Here is a 15,246-nt window from a genome sequence, read left to right on the forward strand (position 1 = left end):
TCAACCCAGAACAAAAAATGTGCTTTGACGGACACTAAATATCTTGCCCAGCAACAACAGTACAGCGGTGGGTAACGAGAGATTTAGAGGGATTTAAATTTGAGGCCTAGTATTTAGGCGCTGGGTCACCGGTATGGATTTAGTGACAGAATTAGACTTGGAAATGCACAGAAGCGTGTGTGTGAAGTTATTCTGAATGACCCTATGTGCACCTTCAATATTATATACCCTTTTAGGGATAGATTTCAAATAGCTCTGATATAGCAGAAACCACTAAATTATGAAATTGCTAAATTGGGAATTGTACTTCAACCCAGAACAAAAAATGTGCTTTGACGGACACTAAATATCTTGCCCAGCAACAACAGTACAGCGGTGGGTAACGAGAGATTTAGAGGGATTTAAATTTGAGGCCTAGTATTTAGGCGCTGGGTGACAGGTATGGGTTTAGTGACAGAATTAGACTTGGAAATACACAGTAGCGGGTGTGTGTGAAGTTATTCTGAATGACCCAATGTGCACCTTCAATATTATATACCCTTTTTAGGGATAGATTTCAAATAGCTCTGATATAGCAGAACCACTAAATTATGAAATTGCTAAATTGGGAATTGTACTTCAACCCAGAACAAAAAATGTGCTTTGACGGACACTAAATATCTTGCCCAGCAACAACAGTACAGCGGTGGGTAACGAGAGATTTAGAGGGATTTAAATTTGAGGCCTAGTATTTAGGCGCTGGGTCACCGGTATGGATTTAGTGACAGAATTAGACTTGGAAATGCACAGAAGCGTGTGTGTGAAGTTATTCTGAATGACCCTATGTGCACCTTCAATATTATATACCCTTTTAGGGATAGATTTCAAATAGCTCTGATATAGCAGAAACCACTAAATTATGAAATTGCTAAATTGGGAATTGTACTTCAACCCAGAACAAAAAATGTGCTTTGACGGACACTAAATATCTTGCCCAGCAACAACAGTACAGCGGTGGGTAACGAGAGATTTAGAGGGATTTAAATTTGAGGCCTAGTATTTAGGCGCTGGGTCACCGGTATGGATTTAGTGACAGAATTAGACTTGGAAATGCACAGAAGCGTGTGTGTGAAGTTATTCTGAATGACCCTATGTGCACCTTCAATATTATATACCCTTTTAGGGATAGATTTCAAATAGCTCTGATATAGCAGAAACCACTAAATTATGAAATTGCTAAATTGGGAATTGTACTTCAACCCAGAACAAAAAATGTGCTTTGACGGACACTAAATATCTTGCCCAGCAACAACAGTACAGCGGTGGGTAACGAGAGATTTAGAGGGATTTAAATTTGAGGCCTAGTATTTAGGCGCTGGGTGACAGGTATGGGTTTAGTGACAGAATTAGACTTGGAAATACACAGTAGCGGGTGTGTGTGAAGTTATTCTGAATGACCCTATGTGCACCTTCAATATTATATACCCTTTTAGGGATAGATTTCAAATAGCTCTGATATAGCAGAAACCACTAAATTATGAAATTGCTAAATTGGGAATTGTACTTCAACCCAGAACAAAAAATGTGCTTTGACGGACACTAAATATCTTGCCCAGCAACAACAGTACAGCGGTGGGTAACGAGAGATTTAGAGGGATTTAAATTTGAGGCCTAGTATTTAGGCGCTGGGTGACAGGTATGGGTTTAGTGACAGAATTAGACTTGGAAATACACAGTAGCGGGTGTGTGTGAAGTTATTCTGAATGACCCAATGTGCACCTTCAATATTATATACCCTTTTTGGGATAGATTTCAAATAGCTCTGATATAGCAGGAACCACTAAATTATGAAATTGCTAAATTGGGAATTGTATTTCAACCCAGAACAAGAAATGTGCTTGAACGGACACTAAATAACTCGCCCAGCTACAGCACTAGGGACAGATTTAGCTGGATATAAATTTGAGGCCTAGTATTTAGGCGCTGGGTGACCGGTATGGATTTAGTGACAGAATTAGACTGGGATATGGCCAAAAAATGAACAGACTATTGCTGGTTAAATGCACTTGGTGTGACAGCTTCACCCTGATGTAGGCTTTAGCCAAAAAACAACCACACCATTGAGGGTTAAATGCACTTGGTGACAGGCGCAGCTTGCCCCTGATTTTGTATATGGCCAAAAAATGAACAGACTATTGCTGGTTAAATGCACTTGGTGTGACAGCTTCACCCTGATGTAGGCTTTAGCCAAAAAACAACCACACCATTGAGGGTTAAATGCACTTGGTGACAGGCGCAGCTTGCCCCTGATTTTGTATATGGCCAAAAAATGAACAGACTATTGCTGGTTAAATGCACTTGGTGTGACAGCTTCACCCTGATGTAGGCTTTAGCCAAAAAACAACCACACCATTGAGGGTTAAATGCACTTGGTGACAGGCGCAGCTTGCCCCTGATTTTGTATATGGCCAAAAAATGAACAGACTATTGCTGGTTAAATGCACTTGGTGTGACAGCTTCACCCTGATGTAGGCTTTAGCCAAAAAACAACCACACCATTGAGGGTTAAATGCACTTGGTCGCAGCTTGTGCTGGCGCACCACAAGACACAAAATGGCCGCCGATCACCCCAGAAAAATGAGACTGACAAACGGTCTGTGCAGCCTAAAAACAGTGAGCAATTGAGGATCAGCAGCTCAATGATCCACAGCTGCAGATCGATCAGTTAATCAAGTCCTTTGGAGGAGTTAATCTGCCTAATCTCGCCCTACTGTCGCAGCCGCAACCTCTCCCTACGCTAATCAGAGCAGAGTGACGGGCGGCGCTATGTGACTCCAGCTTAAATAGAGGCTGGGTCACATGGTGCTCTGGCCAATCACAGCCATGCCAATAGTAGGCATGGCTGTGATGGCCTCTTGGGGCAAGTAGTATGACGCTTGTTGATTGGCTGCTTTGCAGCCTTTCAAAAAGCGCCAAGAAAGCGTCACAAAAGCGCGAAGAAAGCGACGAACACCGAACCCGAACCCGGACTTTTACGAAAATGTCCGGGTTCGGGTCCGTGTCACGGACACCCCAAAATTCGGTACGAACCCGAACTATACAGTTCGAGTTCGCTTATCCCTAGTGACTACCTCTTGAAGCTCATCAAGAGAATGCCAAGAGTGTGCAAAGCAGTAATCAAAGCAAAAGGTGGCGGTCACCTGTGTTGGTGGGAGGCACGGATTGAAGCCCGGACTTGTCTTTTGGCAATGTGAAGAAAAAAGGGAGAAATCCAGCTTCCCCACACCACGGTCCATGTTATGCTTTTACCGCTGAAGAAATAAAGCCTACATTTTTATGGGAAGCTGGATTTCTCCCTTTTTTCACATATATATAAATATATATTTGTCTCAGTTAGTGTAACTTTTCTTCTAAATTTAATTTCAAATTTATTACAAGCCCCTTCATTTGTGAAAACACTACATACACACACTCACAATAAATAAAGGTTTACACGTTTCACACATAAAACCACAATAAAATAAAAACGGCCCGTCCATCCCAACGTGTATACTCAGCTAAATATGCCATGCTTGCCTCCGATACAGAGTCTGCCAGTGAGGGTGCCACTTTCCTCTATTCCTCTACCCCCTCATCATCGTCATCCGCTGATGAGGGACCCTCTAGAATGCGCCCCAGGGTAGCAGAGGAGGCAGTCCCCCAGAGTGAACCCCACCCCCTGATGATGATCAGCACCAAATTCCAGAGTTTGTTGGAAACTCTGGAATCCAAATTGACTGCACGGGCTTCACAGAAATTGATTTTTTTCTAAATCTTTCAGAAGATTTTATAAATTTGATGGTGACTTAAACAAATTTATATGCCCAGCAATTCATTTCCCAGAACCCTACTTTGCCATATGCTAGACTCCTAGGTTGGACCCCAGTAAGGCTGGGTTCACACTTGAGCGTTGCGCAAACGCGCGTTTTACGCGAGTTTTTGACGCGCATTTTTATGCGCGTTTTTGTAATAGTAAACGCGCGTGTCCTATGGCCACAAACGCCCCCCAAAAGTCGCTCATGTACTTTTTGGAGCGTCGGGCGTTTTACAGCGCGATCGTACGCGCTGTAAAACGCCCAAGTGTGAACCATTCCCATAGGGAATCATTGGTTTCTCCTTGTTGAGCGTTTTACAGCGCGTAGGAACGCGCTGTAAAACGCTCAGGTGTGAACCCAGCCTAAGTGCAGCAGAGAAGTATGACATTTTGGGGACTCGTGCTAAATTAGGCAATATTGGAGTTCGGATATTTTCTACCAGACTCCAATTTACAGTAAGACCATGACTCTGAATCGATTTTATTCAATTTGGAAATTCCTACACTACAATGACAATTCACAGTGCCCACCCCAAAACGACCTAACATTTGACCGTCTGTTCAAAGTTAGGCCTGTCATTGACCACTTCAGTACAAAGTTTGCTAAAGTGTACAACCCTGATAAAAATGTCAGTATAGATGAGTTCCTATTACTGTGCAAAGGGAGGATTAGATTCCGCCAGTACCTGCCTAGCAAACGGGCAAGGTATGGCATAAAAATATACAAACTTTGTGAGAGTAGCTCTGGGTACACCCACAAATTCTGCATTTATGAAGGGAGAGATTCCCGGATAGAACCACCAGAATGCCCCCCCATCCTAGGAGTTAGGTGGGAAGATTGTGTGGGAGTTACTGCACCCACTGTTGGATAAGGGTTACTACCTCTATGTTGATAACTATTATACCAGCATGCCCCTATTGGGGCCCTAACTGCCAGAGGTACTCCCTAGATCCTCGGTAGGGCAACCACTAAGAGTGGGTGAAAGTAGGGTTCTCCTCCATGATAGCATGCTGGTGGTTAAGTACAAGGACAAGAGTCACGTCCTTGTACTGACCAACACTCACACTAACGCCAGCTCCCCTGCCCCTGTACGTGGTACCACAACAACTACCCCCAAACCAATTTGCATCCTGGACTACAACAGGCACATGAGGGGTGGATCTTGTAGATCAACTTATGAAGCCCTACAGTGCCACACGAAAAACAAAAGTGTGGTACAAAAAGCTGGCCGTACACATTGTACAGATGGCATTGTGCATTGCGTATGTGCTATTTTATTCTGCAGGCCACAGAGGAACTTTCCTTCAGTTCCAAGAGGTGGTAATCAAGGCCCTAATTTTTCAAACCCCGGCCGGGGAGGGTCCCAGTACTTCAGGAAGTTACTGTGCCCATATTGTACCAGGGCAACATTTTCCAGGTCAAGTCCCCCAGACACCAAGGAAAAGACGGACCCAAAAAAGATGCAGGGTGTGTTCCAAAAGGGGGATAAGGAAAGACACCATTTACCACTGTGAAACCTGCCCTGAAAAACCTGGCCTGTGCATGCAGGAGTGTTTCAGAATATACCACTCATCCATGGAGTATTAATTAAATTTTATCCTTTATGCTCCCTGTAATATTTCCACTTTATATCTCTCTGATTTAGTCCACCTCGCTCGCATATCCACTTTCCAACAACTACTGCATATTTTTTTGAGACAACCATGCCCTTTCCACTCATGGAAACCATGTTTGTACAGGGGGTCACTTCTTGGGGTTTTTCCATTTCTGTGGACCTCAGGAAATGTATTATGCGACATGGCAGCTAAAATCCATGTCTGTTTATTCAGGCCTCCAAAAAACAGTTTTAGCACTTTGCCTCTAGAGACCTGCTGTGCGCCAATACAGCAGGCAACAAGCACATATGGGGTGTTTGCAGAAAGGGGAGAAAATGGGGAACATATCCTGGGGTGCATTCTCTTCTTTAACCCCTTGTGAAATGAAAAATTGAGGTCTGCTAGTAATTTTTCATTTATACAAATGTGTGCTTTGAAATCCTTTCTCTAGTATTTCTGCCTTCTGTGAGACACCTGTTTGGTAAAAAGTACCCTTTCCACCACTTAAAATGTTCATATGGGGGTGCTCTTTCCGAAATGGGGTAACTTCTTGGGGTTTTTCATTTTCTGGGTATCTCAGGAAATTGATTTAATGCGACATGGCTGCTAAAATCCATGTCTGCCAATTCAGGTCCGCAAAATCCATATTTAGCTGTTTGACTCTAGAGCCCTGTCATGCGCCCATACATCATTTTTTGAGCACATATGGGGTGTTGGCGTATTCAGGGGGAAATGGGGAACAAAATGTGGGGTGCATTTTATCCTGTTTCCCCGTGTAAAAGTGAAAAATGTGTGTGTAAAGCAACTTTTTCTTGAATAAATTGTAATTTTTCTTTTTCATAGCCAAGCGTTTCCTAATTCTGTGAATCGCCCGATGGGTCAAAGTTCTCACTACACACCTTGAAATATTCCTTGAGGGGTGTAGTTTCCAGAATGGGGTTACTTTTTGGGGGTTTCCACTCTAGGGGTACCTCAGGGTGTCTTCATATGCGACATAGCTCCCAATTACCATTCCAGCAAAATCCTCTCTCCAGAAGCCATATGGTGCTCCTTCCACTCTGAAGCCTGCTGTGTGCCCATACATCAGTTTTTGAGCACACATGGTGTCTTTCTGTAAACTCCAAATTCAGGGTTCTAGATTTAGTTTTTTTTGGGCTGTTAACCCTTGATGTGTTGCAGAAATTTTTTTATTAAAATTTAAAATCTGCAAAATAAAGTGACATTTTGAAATTTCATTCCCATTTTCATTTAATTCTCGTGGGGCACCTAAAGGGTTAACAAATGTTCTTAAAAAAATTAAAATTTGCTTCTAAGCCTTCTAACGTCCCAAAAAAATAAATTGTCATTTTCAAAATGATCCAAACATGAAGTATCCCTATGGGGAATGTAAAGTAATAACTATTTTTGGAGGTATTACTATATTTTATAAAAGTAGAGAAATAGAAATTTTCTAATTTTTCAACATTTTGGGTAAATTTGATATTTTTTTATAAATAAAATGACATTTTTTTTTACTCAATTTTATCACTGTTATGAAGTACAATATGTGATGAGAAAATGTTCTCAGAATGGCCTGGATAAGTAAAAGCGTTTTAAAGTTATTACCACATAAAGTGACACATGTCATATTTGCTCAAAATGGCCTAGGCAGAAAGGTGAAAAATGGCAGGGTCCTGAAAGGGTTGAAGTACGGTATACCATGTTTACTCAAAAACACTCAACATAAATAAATGAAACACAAATACGCCATGCAAAAAAAAAAACAAAAAAAAAACTTTGTGTGTAGTGAACTTCATAATTCACTATACACTTTGGGGGTCCACACCTATGTGAAAACATCTGGTCACATCTGGTACTGTAACTCCAGGATGCCTTTTTTATTTTTAATTATTTGTAATAAATAATATTTTTATTTGTCAAAGTGATAAAGAAAGATGGACACTGACTTTTTTTTTCCTTCTTTTTTCCCCCCAGGATTATATATCTTTTGGTTCAGGAGAACCGGCTGCTCATGAGTATCATTCATTTGTATTATATCACAACAACAGCCCGAGATGGGCCGAATTACTAAAGCTTCCTATACCTGTGGATAAATTTAGAGGAGCACATATCCGATTTGAATTCCGACATTGTTCTAGTAAGAATGATTTCCTTTATTATGTAGAATAACATCTATGGTATATATCCTTTATCTGTGCAAACTGACATAAACAGTTTAATATTGAATCTCACAGAAAATGATTATTTTTTTGTTAAAAGTTGAGGGGATTAAGGTAGATTCACATCATGTTCTATGCCTCCGTTTGACGTATACATTAGAAAAAAAAAGGATATAAAAACGTAGCATACCACATTCTTGTATCCTGCACAGTCCAGTAAAAAAAAGTGTCTTTTATTTTATTTTTTATTTTTTTATTTTTTTACAATGGAACTCTATGGTAAATGGATGCCACTGTATAGCATCCGTTTAACGTATACGTTTTTTAATGCGTTAAATGGATGTGTAAAACGTGATGGGAACCCAGCCTTACTTAGGTACTGTATGTATGGCACACTTCTTTATGTATTTCCCACTATTTACAATTAAACAGAAAATTATTCTCATATCAAGAACTTTTCATGTGCTCCTTTCCATTTATTGCTGTATAATATGTTTGGAATATAATTTGGTTTGTGTGGGTTTCTTTTTCTAATTTAGCAAAGGAGAAGGGTGAGAAAAAATTGTTTGGCTTTTCATTCATTCCACTGATGCAAGAAGATGGCCGAACATTTCCAGACGGCACCCATGAACTCATTGTGCACAAGGTAGAATAATAGTTCATGTGTTTTTACTAAACTAAAGAAGTCTTTGATGCTCAATGCAATACAAACAAGCTGCATCCTCCATGATTCTGAGAGTTTTTTGGCACATTCTATTATTTTGTATATATGTATTTCTATTAAAGGGATTATTCTATCAGTTTAGTATTGCATGGTACCTATTCATGGCTGTGCCGAGTCCTCAGTGGCCCACCACTCTGGGTAACAAAGGAGAGCCCTTAAGTGGGTGTCTTTTAAATTGTTTTCCTACATAACTTTAGAAGATGCATGAGTTGTAATAGATAAGTCAGACAAGATATATTTTTATATTTCTAACCAGACAGAACTTTAATCAACACAGTTTTCCCACGTGCCTAATATTATACTAGCAGCCTGTACATAATTGCAAATTTCTAAAATAACAGCCCTGTTAATTTCCCTTGCCCTCCACCCTTTAAACTTGCAGAGGCTTAATGATCAAGTATTATGGTGAAATGTGAGATCATTCTTGTGCTGTATTATACATACTGCATTGCTTTAATACCCAAGATTACTGTAGTCATTGGAAGCTCCTACTAAACTGTGACCACCGTATCGAACTCTTTGCATAGACGCATAGCTGTGGTTCACCTGATTAAAAAGCGGTTTCTCCTTTGTTGATCTGAGACTCTGCTCCTGAGTTATGATACTTTTCTTAATATGCAAATTAGGCCTTTGGTGCAATGAGGGCATCACCATTGCTCTTGTTGCACCCATGCTCCACTTCTTTCTGCAGCCACTGCTTTGATGGAGAGGGCCAGGTAGTGGTAAAGCAGCTAGGAAGAGGCTGGCCACAGCAAGGAGTGCAGCTTGGGTGCAACAAGATCCTTGATTGCACCAAAGGCCTAACATGCATATTAAGCTAAAGTATTATGTGTTGGGAATGGATCCTTGGATCAACAAAAGAAAAACTGTGTGTTAACCAGGTGAATCACAGCTAGGTGTCTATGCAAACAGTTGTACAGGGAGGTCCCTTTAAAGAGACAACATCAGAAGACGTAAAGTGCTAGTGTTTGGCTCTGACTTTGACTCTTTCTTCCCTAAACCTGTCGGGGAATGAACTCTACTAAACATACATGGGGTTATTATTTTTTTATGGCAGAACATTTCTATTGAGCCCTCAAGATCAATCCTCTGTTTCCATTGCTATGACAGTAGACCTAGGGAACAATTCTACTTTACTGTTGCTTGTTGCAGTGTGAAGAGAACACAGTTTTCCAAGATTCCTGTCGCTACCTCAAACTCCCATTTTTGAAAGGAAATCTACAAGGAAATAATAATCAAGCTGTTAAAAATACAAAAGAGTCTTTTTGGATAACCTCATTCCTTTGTTCAACCAAGCTGACACAAAACGGTATGGAATTAGAGAAATGTTTCATCAAATATTAACTATGCTGCCGTGGTAGAGTTGCCTTCATATAGCTTTGTAGTGCTGTGATCAAGCCTTTGCCGATTCTGCAGGAATGACAGTACAGACTGTGTATATGCCAGGTTCGGGGGTGTGCGTTTCCTGTTACCTTAGAAACTGAAGTGAGCGCTTCTGACAGGTACTGCAGAGCTCTTAGTGCAAGAGTAGTGATATTCACACAACGCACATTACCATGTTAAGATATGAGAAGCTTATGCTTCCTTCATTTGTAAAGTATTATCAAGCCCAACTAGTTCCGGATGTTAATCTGCAATGCAGTACTGTGACGTATCACCCCAATTAGAAAGCCAAATTAGAAAAAAGTTTAGTTATTCTTAAGGGTACAGTATCTATCCTTGAAGAAGAATTATATAAACGCATGTCAAGAAGGGAGTCTATCATCGGAAAATTCACTGTTTAAACCAGGCACAAATTGGTCATTTACTGTAGCTCTATGCCCATTTTCTGGCCTCGAAATTGTGTCAAAAGTGCAGTTTGATAGTATTTTTCTCTTACTTTTTTATATTGCTTTTGCAAATGTTTTGTTTATTTTTTTACTTTTTAGCTTTTGGTTTTCCAAAAAGTAGGGTCCATGTGGGTGGGAGGAGGTATCAACAGGCAGAAGCTCCGTGGCCCAACTGGAGTAGATTTCAGTTCTGGCACGTAGATTGCAGAAGATGCGACCAACTTTTTAAGAGACATACACCTCTTATTAACCGTATCCAGCAAGGTTTTTACAAATAGTGCGCGTAAAACTCTGGTCTTAGTAAATCCCCCCCCTTGTGCTTTGTAGGACTAGCTCATCTCAATGTAATGATAGTTTCCACGCAGCAATCCGTTGCTTCATTCTGGAGAAAAATGACTTTGCTTTGTAAGGCTAGCTCTGCTGAATGTAGTGATCCCTGCCACTTAATACATTGCTTTATTCTAGAGAAAACAACTTTTAATCCATATGCAGATGAGCAAGTAAATGCACAGGGGGCAGGCCCGAACCACTCTGTGCACCCTTGCTTCCTCTGCAATACCTCCATCTCCTTCTTGATGGACAGGGCCAGGTTCCTGCACCAACATCTTTGCTAGCTTTTTACTCTACAGTGTCGGAGAACAAAGCCAAATGGATGCTGCTTATCTGATACATTACAATAACAGATTTGTTTAGGGCTACTATTATGAGCTTTTATCCTGATTTCCATCACTTTTGATGTCATCAGTAGCACAGGATGTAGTGCTAAATAGATCTGTCATATAACACAGCATCGTACCTTCTGTCATATACGTGTCCATTTGTCTTCAAGTTCTCTCGCTTTGCAATTCGCACCCTCCAAAAATGTTACTGAGATAAAAACCCTCTCCTTACTCATGTAAATGAACAATATTCTGAAAACTCCATTCAGCAGCCTTTAGCACATTTTGTATATATAAATGTCGGTGCCTATAGAGGCAGGTGAATAGACATGGTCTCAACAGGAGATTATTTTGATAGCACAGTCCTAAATGTTAAGCAGATTTTAAAATAAAGAGGTTTTAGGGTATTTTTTGTTCTAAAACCCTCATACATGAGGACAAAAGGGACTTTTAACATGTTTTTATGGAAGAGTGGAGCCCATTGAGTGCACCATTGAAGCAGCACCCTGGTCCATGCTTGCCCCCACCCTCACTGTCTCTGTAATGTATGGGGCACCTACCCAAACCTTTCACAGAGAGGATGTTTGTGCCTCTTAAAATCATTTCCTCTCAACAAATTGAAAGTGGCAGCTTCTTTCAATGTACTTTTTACATCAGTAGAAGCCAATTGGCAGAAAATCCTGTTGTCACAAATGGCAATTAAGTTGGCCATCTTTTTTCCTACTGTATTGCTCTATGGCTCATTTTTTTCTGCTCTCTTTGCTCTGCTGTTGTGATAATGGATGTTTTATATGCTTCTTTACCACTACTTAGGGGACATGCTGGATCTGCTTAAATGGAGGATGCATCCTGATAAAATCCCAGGCTCGTTGTCTAAGTTAAAGGAGATTGACGGATCTGAAATTGTGAAGGTAGGCTGTCTAGTGTAAGTATATATGATTGTATCTTATAGTAATACATTTTGAAACCTAACTTTCCCCATTCACAGTTTCTGCAGGATACACTGGACACATTATTTGGCATTCTGAATGAAAGTTCTCAGAAGTACAGCTCGAAAGTCTTTGATTGCTTGGTAAGTACCATAAACAATATTGGCCAGCCATTCTATCTGAGAAGTTTTATTAACAGTTACATTATATTATACAGTTTTTCTTAATAGTTTACAGTTCTCCTATTGATGTCTTATGTTTCAGGTTCATATAATAAACTTACTACAAGACAGTAAATTCCAGCACTTTAAACCAGTAATGGACACTTACATAGAAGGACATTTTTCAGGTGCCCTTGCTTACAGGTACGTTAAGTATTTGATTATTCTATAGCATATATGTTGGATGTGTCTTGTGGCATGAGGAAAAGTTAATGCTGTTTTGGGGAAATTCACTAAGACTGGCATTCCCATATACCAGTCTTGATACCCTGTGCACTGGTGTAAAATACTCCTAATTTATTAAGAGGTAGATGCCTCTTACTAGCTCTCTGCATCAGAAACTCAAAGCTACACCATTCAGGGGTTGGCATAGACTTGAGCTACAACTTGCGCTAGTTTTTGGCATACGTTATGGTAAATCTGGCTGGCCGAGGTAAACTCCATCGTCCACTAAGCCCCATCCCTTTTAATGCCACTTTAGAATAGTGGCGAGGAGCTGAAACATTAGTAAATTATGTGCCAAAGATGGTGTAAACAAAATAATAAATGCAAAGTGGCCAGCGGCATTAGGGTTGTATGGCTAGAACCTATATACAAAATGATCATATAAGCCTCATTTACCCTAAACTCTCTAACAGAAAAACTATGTATAGCAACCACATAGTTCAGCTTTCACTCTTCAAGTGTGTTTTTAGAAATTATGCTCTGATTGGTCGCTAAGTTTTTCTGTAATACAGCTTTGTTGACTGGAAAGTTCTTTTACGCTGGCCGGTGATTAACTGAACAAGCATTGTAGGAACATTTATTCGTTGCCCTTTGTAAATATGCCCAGCGATCACCTGACAAATCCGCAAATGCTCATTTGCTGTTAATCTTTAATGTGAGACGTATGTAGAGCTTTTATTTATGTCTAAATAGTACAAAAATTAAATTTTAACTTTGATTTAAAAAAGTTTTTTTATTTTTTTTACATCACCATATTCTGACCCCTATAACGTTATAGTTATATCTACTGAGCTGTGTGGGGCTCATTTTTTGGGGGACGATCTGTTGTTTTTATTGATACCATTTTGGAGTGTGTGTGGCTTTTTGATCACATTGTATTCATTTTTTTGGGTAAGAGAAGAAATGAAAAAATGTCAAATTGGCCATTTTGACCCTTTTTCCATTATGTCATTCACCGTATTGGAAAAATATTTTCATATTTTTATAGTATGGGCGTTTTCAGTCGCGGTGATACCCATGATGTTTATATTTTTTATTTATGTATTAATTTTTTTATTATATGGAAAGGGGGTGATTTAAACTTTTATTTTTTTTACTTTTTTGTAATGATTTTGAAACTCGTATTTGAGCCTACAAAATCTAATTGTTTTATTTTTTTATTTATTTTTTATTCTGAACAAGCATGGATTTTTTTATATCCATTTATTACTCAGAATTGCTAATTTCTTATGTTGGCCTGCCACCTGGCAGCTTTAATGACCTGAGTCTCTTCAGTGAGTGTTGAAACGGTGCTGTTTGAAACAGTGGAGACCCGCCAGCCATGACGCTTGCTGCATGTGCGAGCGGTGCCATGTTTGCCCATAGCTCCAGCACCATACATGTACGGCACTGGTAGCAAAAGGGTTAAAGGGAATCTGTCACCATAAGAATGCAATGTAAACTACAGACACCATGTTATAGAGCAGGAGGAGCTGAGCAGACTGATATATAGTTTTATGGGAAAAGGTGCAGCATAAGTTGTATTTTATTTAAAATTTCTGCTCATTTTGGACTTTGAAGTCAAAGGAGGTGGTGCTATCCGTCATTGACAGCTATCTCTGTATGCACAGTCATAGAGGGGAGGCTGTCAGTCATTGACCTCCTTCTTGACTTCAAAGTCTGGAATGAGCAGAAATTTTTAATAAAATACAAATTATACACCATGTTCAAGGTGACAGGTTCCCTTTTAAGCTTTCTGTGTTTGCAAAAAACCTGAATCTTAAGTTATATTTTGACTTTTCAGAGACCTCATAAAAGTGCTGAAGTGGTATGTGGACCGAATAGTTGAAGCTGAACGGCAGGAGCACATCCAGGAGGTGTTAAAGGTAATGAAAGAGGGAACCAGGTGTACTTTTGTACTCATTTACATTAAGGTTGATCTTTTCTGTGCTGCTTCGCTTTGATGTGGTTATAATTGGCAATTGGCCTACTTATGTCCTGTAATAACTGCAGTAGCCAGGATCATGAAATGACAGTAGCTGGGTCCCACAGTTCATTATCCTAGCTTGTCACTTGCCTGTATTTGATTGCTGGTTGTTGTAGTCAGACTAACCAAAGTTTAAAATCTTGAAAATTTGAAGCATAAATTACCCTTCATTTCAGGTCAATCAGTTGTCTAAAATGCTGCGTTCTTTTATGACATTTCTTTACTTGTGCATGGTGATCATTCTTACCATTGGAAAACATTACTATGATGGTGACTCTTTGTCTCTAATATTGTAGGCTCAAGAATACATTTTTAAATATATTGTTCAATCTCGGAAGCTTTTTTCGTTTGCAACTGGTGGACAGAATGAGGAAGAATTCCGCTGCAGTATTCAAGAACTAATGATGTCCATACGTTTTTTCCTATCCAAAGAAAGCAAAGGAACGAGTGCTTTGTCTCAGTCACAGGTTGATGGTTTCTCTTTATTTCAGCCGAAAACATGACCTTTTTTCATTGTAGATTTTATAACAAACGGTCATCGTCATGTATATTTATATTGCACTAATATCTTTCAGTCCATTTAAGTTTTGAAAAATCTCTCTCTTGTGCAAAGCTTTGAAGCATGCTAATCATAGCTCTGTCAGATGCTGCTTATCTGAACGCCACAAAAAGCCAATCTGAAAGTAACAGCTGACAGAGTGACAGCGCCAGTTTACGGTTTGTCAGTGAATGTGTTGTACATGGACTGCAGGTCATTGTTAAATATTAAATTGTATTTAAAATCTGTTTGGAGGGATTTTTGCAGACTTGGAACAACTCCTGAAAGAGGTATTCTAGTTGGTTGTTTTCAAGGTCCATTCACACATCCACAAAATGGGTCCACATCCGTTCCGCAATTTTGCGGAATAGGTGCGGACCTATTCATTTTCAATGGGGCCGGAATGTGCTATCCGCATTTGCGGATCCGCACTTCCGTTCCGCAAAAAAATAGAACATGTCCTATTCTTTTCCGCAATTGCGGACCAAAAAATGAATTTTCTATGAGAGTGCCGGTGATGTGCGGAAAACACATTGCCGATGTCCGTGCAAAACACATACGGACGTGT

The 15,246-nt window shown here is 39.8% G+C and overlaps 1 protein-coding gene across 2 annotated transcripts in view; it reads left to right on the forward strand.

Annotated features, from left to right (window-relative positions):
- DOCK4 (dedicator of cytokinesis 4) overlaps nucleotides 1–15,246 on the forward strand; it is a 346,430-nt gene that overhangs the window by 192,249 nt on the left and 138,935 nt on the right. For both annotated transcript variants that reach the window (XM_044280322.1, XM_044280323.1), the window contains exons 15-22: nucleotides 7,403–7,565; nucleotides 8,127–8,233; nucleotides 9,464–9,620; nucleotides 11,613–11,710; nucleotides 11,788–11,871; nucleotides 11,993–12,093; nucleotides 13,958–14,039; nucleotides 14,437–14,607. In XM_044280322.1, coding sequence (XP_044136257.1) covers nucleotides 7,403–7,565; nucleotides 8,127–8,233; nucleotides 9,464–9,620; nucleotides 11,613–11,710; nucleotides 11,788–11,871; nucleotides 11,993–12,093; nucleotides 13,958–14,039; nucleotides 14,437–14,607 — 963 coding nt within the window. The remainder of the gene's footprint in view (nucleotides 1–7,402; nucleotides 7,566–8,126; nucleotides 8,234–9,463; nucleotides 9,621–11,612; nucleotides 11,711–11,787; nucleotides 11,872–11,992; nucleotides 12,094–13,957; nucleotides 14,040–14,436; nucleotides 14,608–15,246) is intronic.

The sequence above is a fragment of the Bufo gargarizans genome, chromosome 2 (assembly GCF_014858855.1).
Source record: "Bufo gargarizans isolate SCDJY-AF-19 chromosome 2, ASM1485885v1, whole genome shotgun sequence".
In the NCBI taxonomy this organism is placed as follows: domain Eukaryota; kingdom Metazoa; phylum Chordata; class Amphibia; order Anura; family Bufonidae; genus Bufo; species Bufo gargarizans.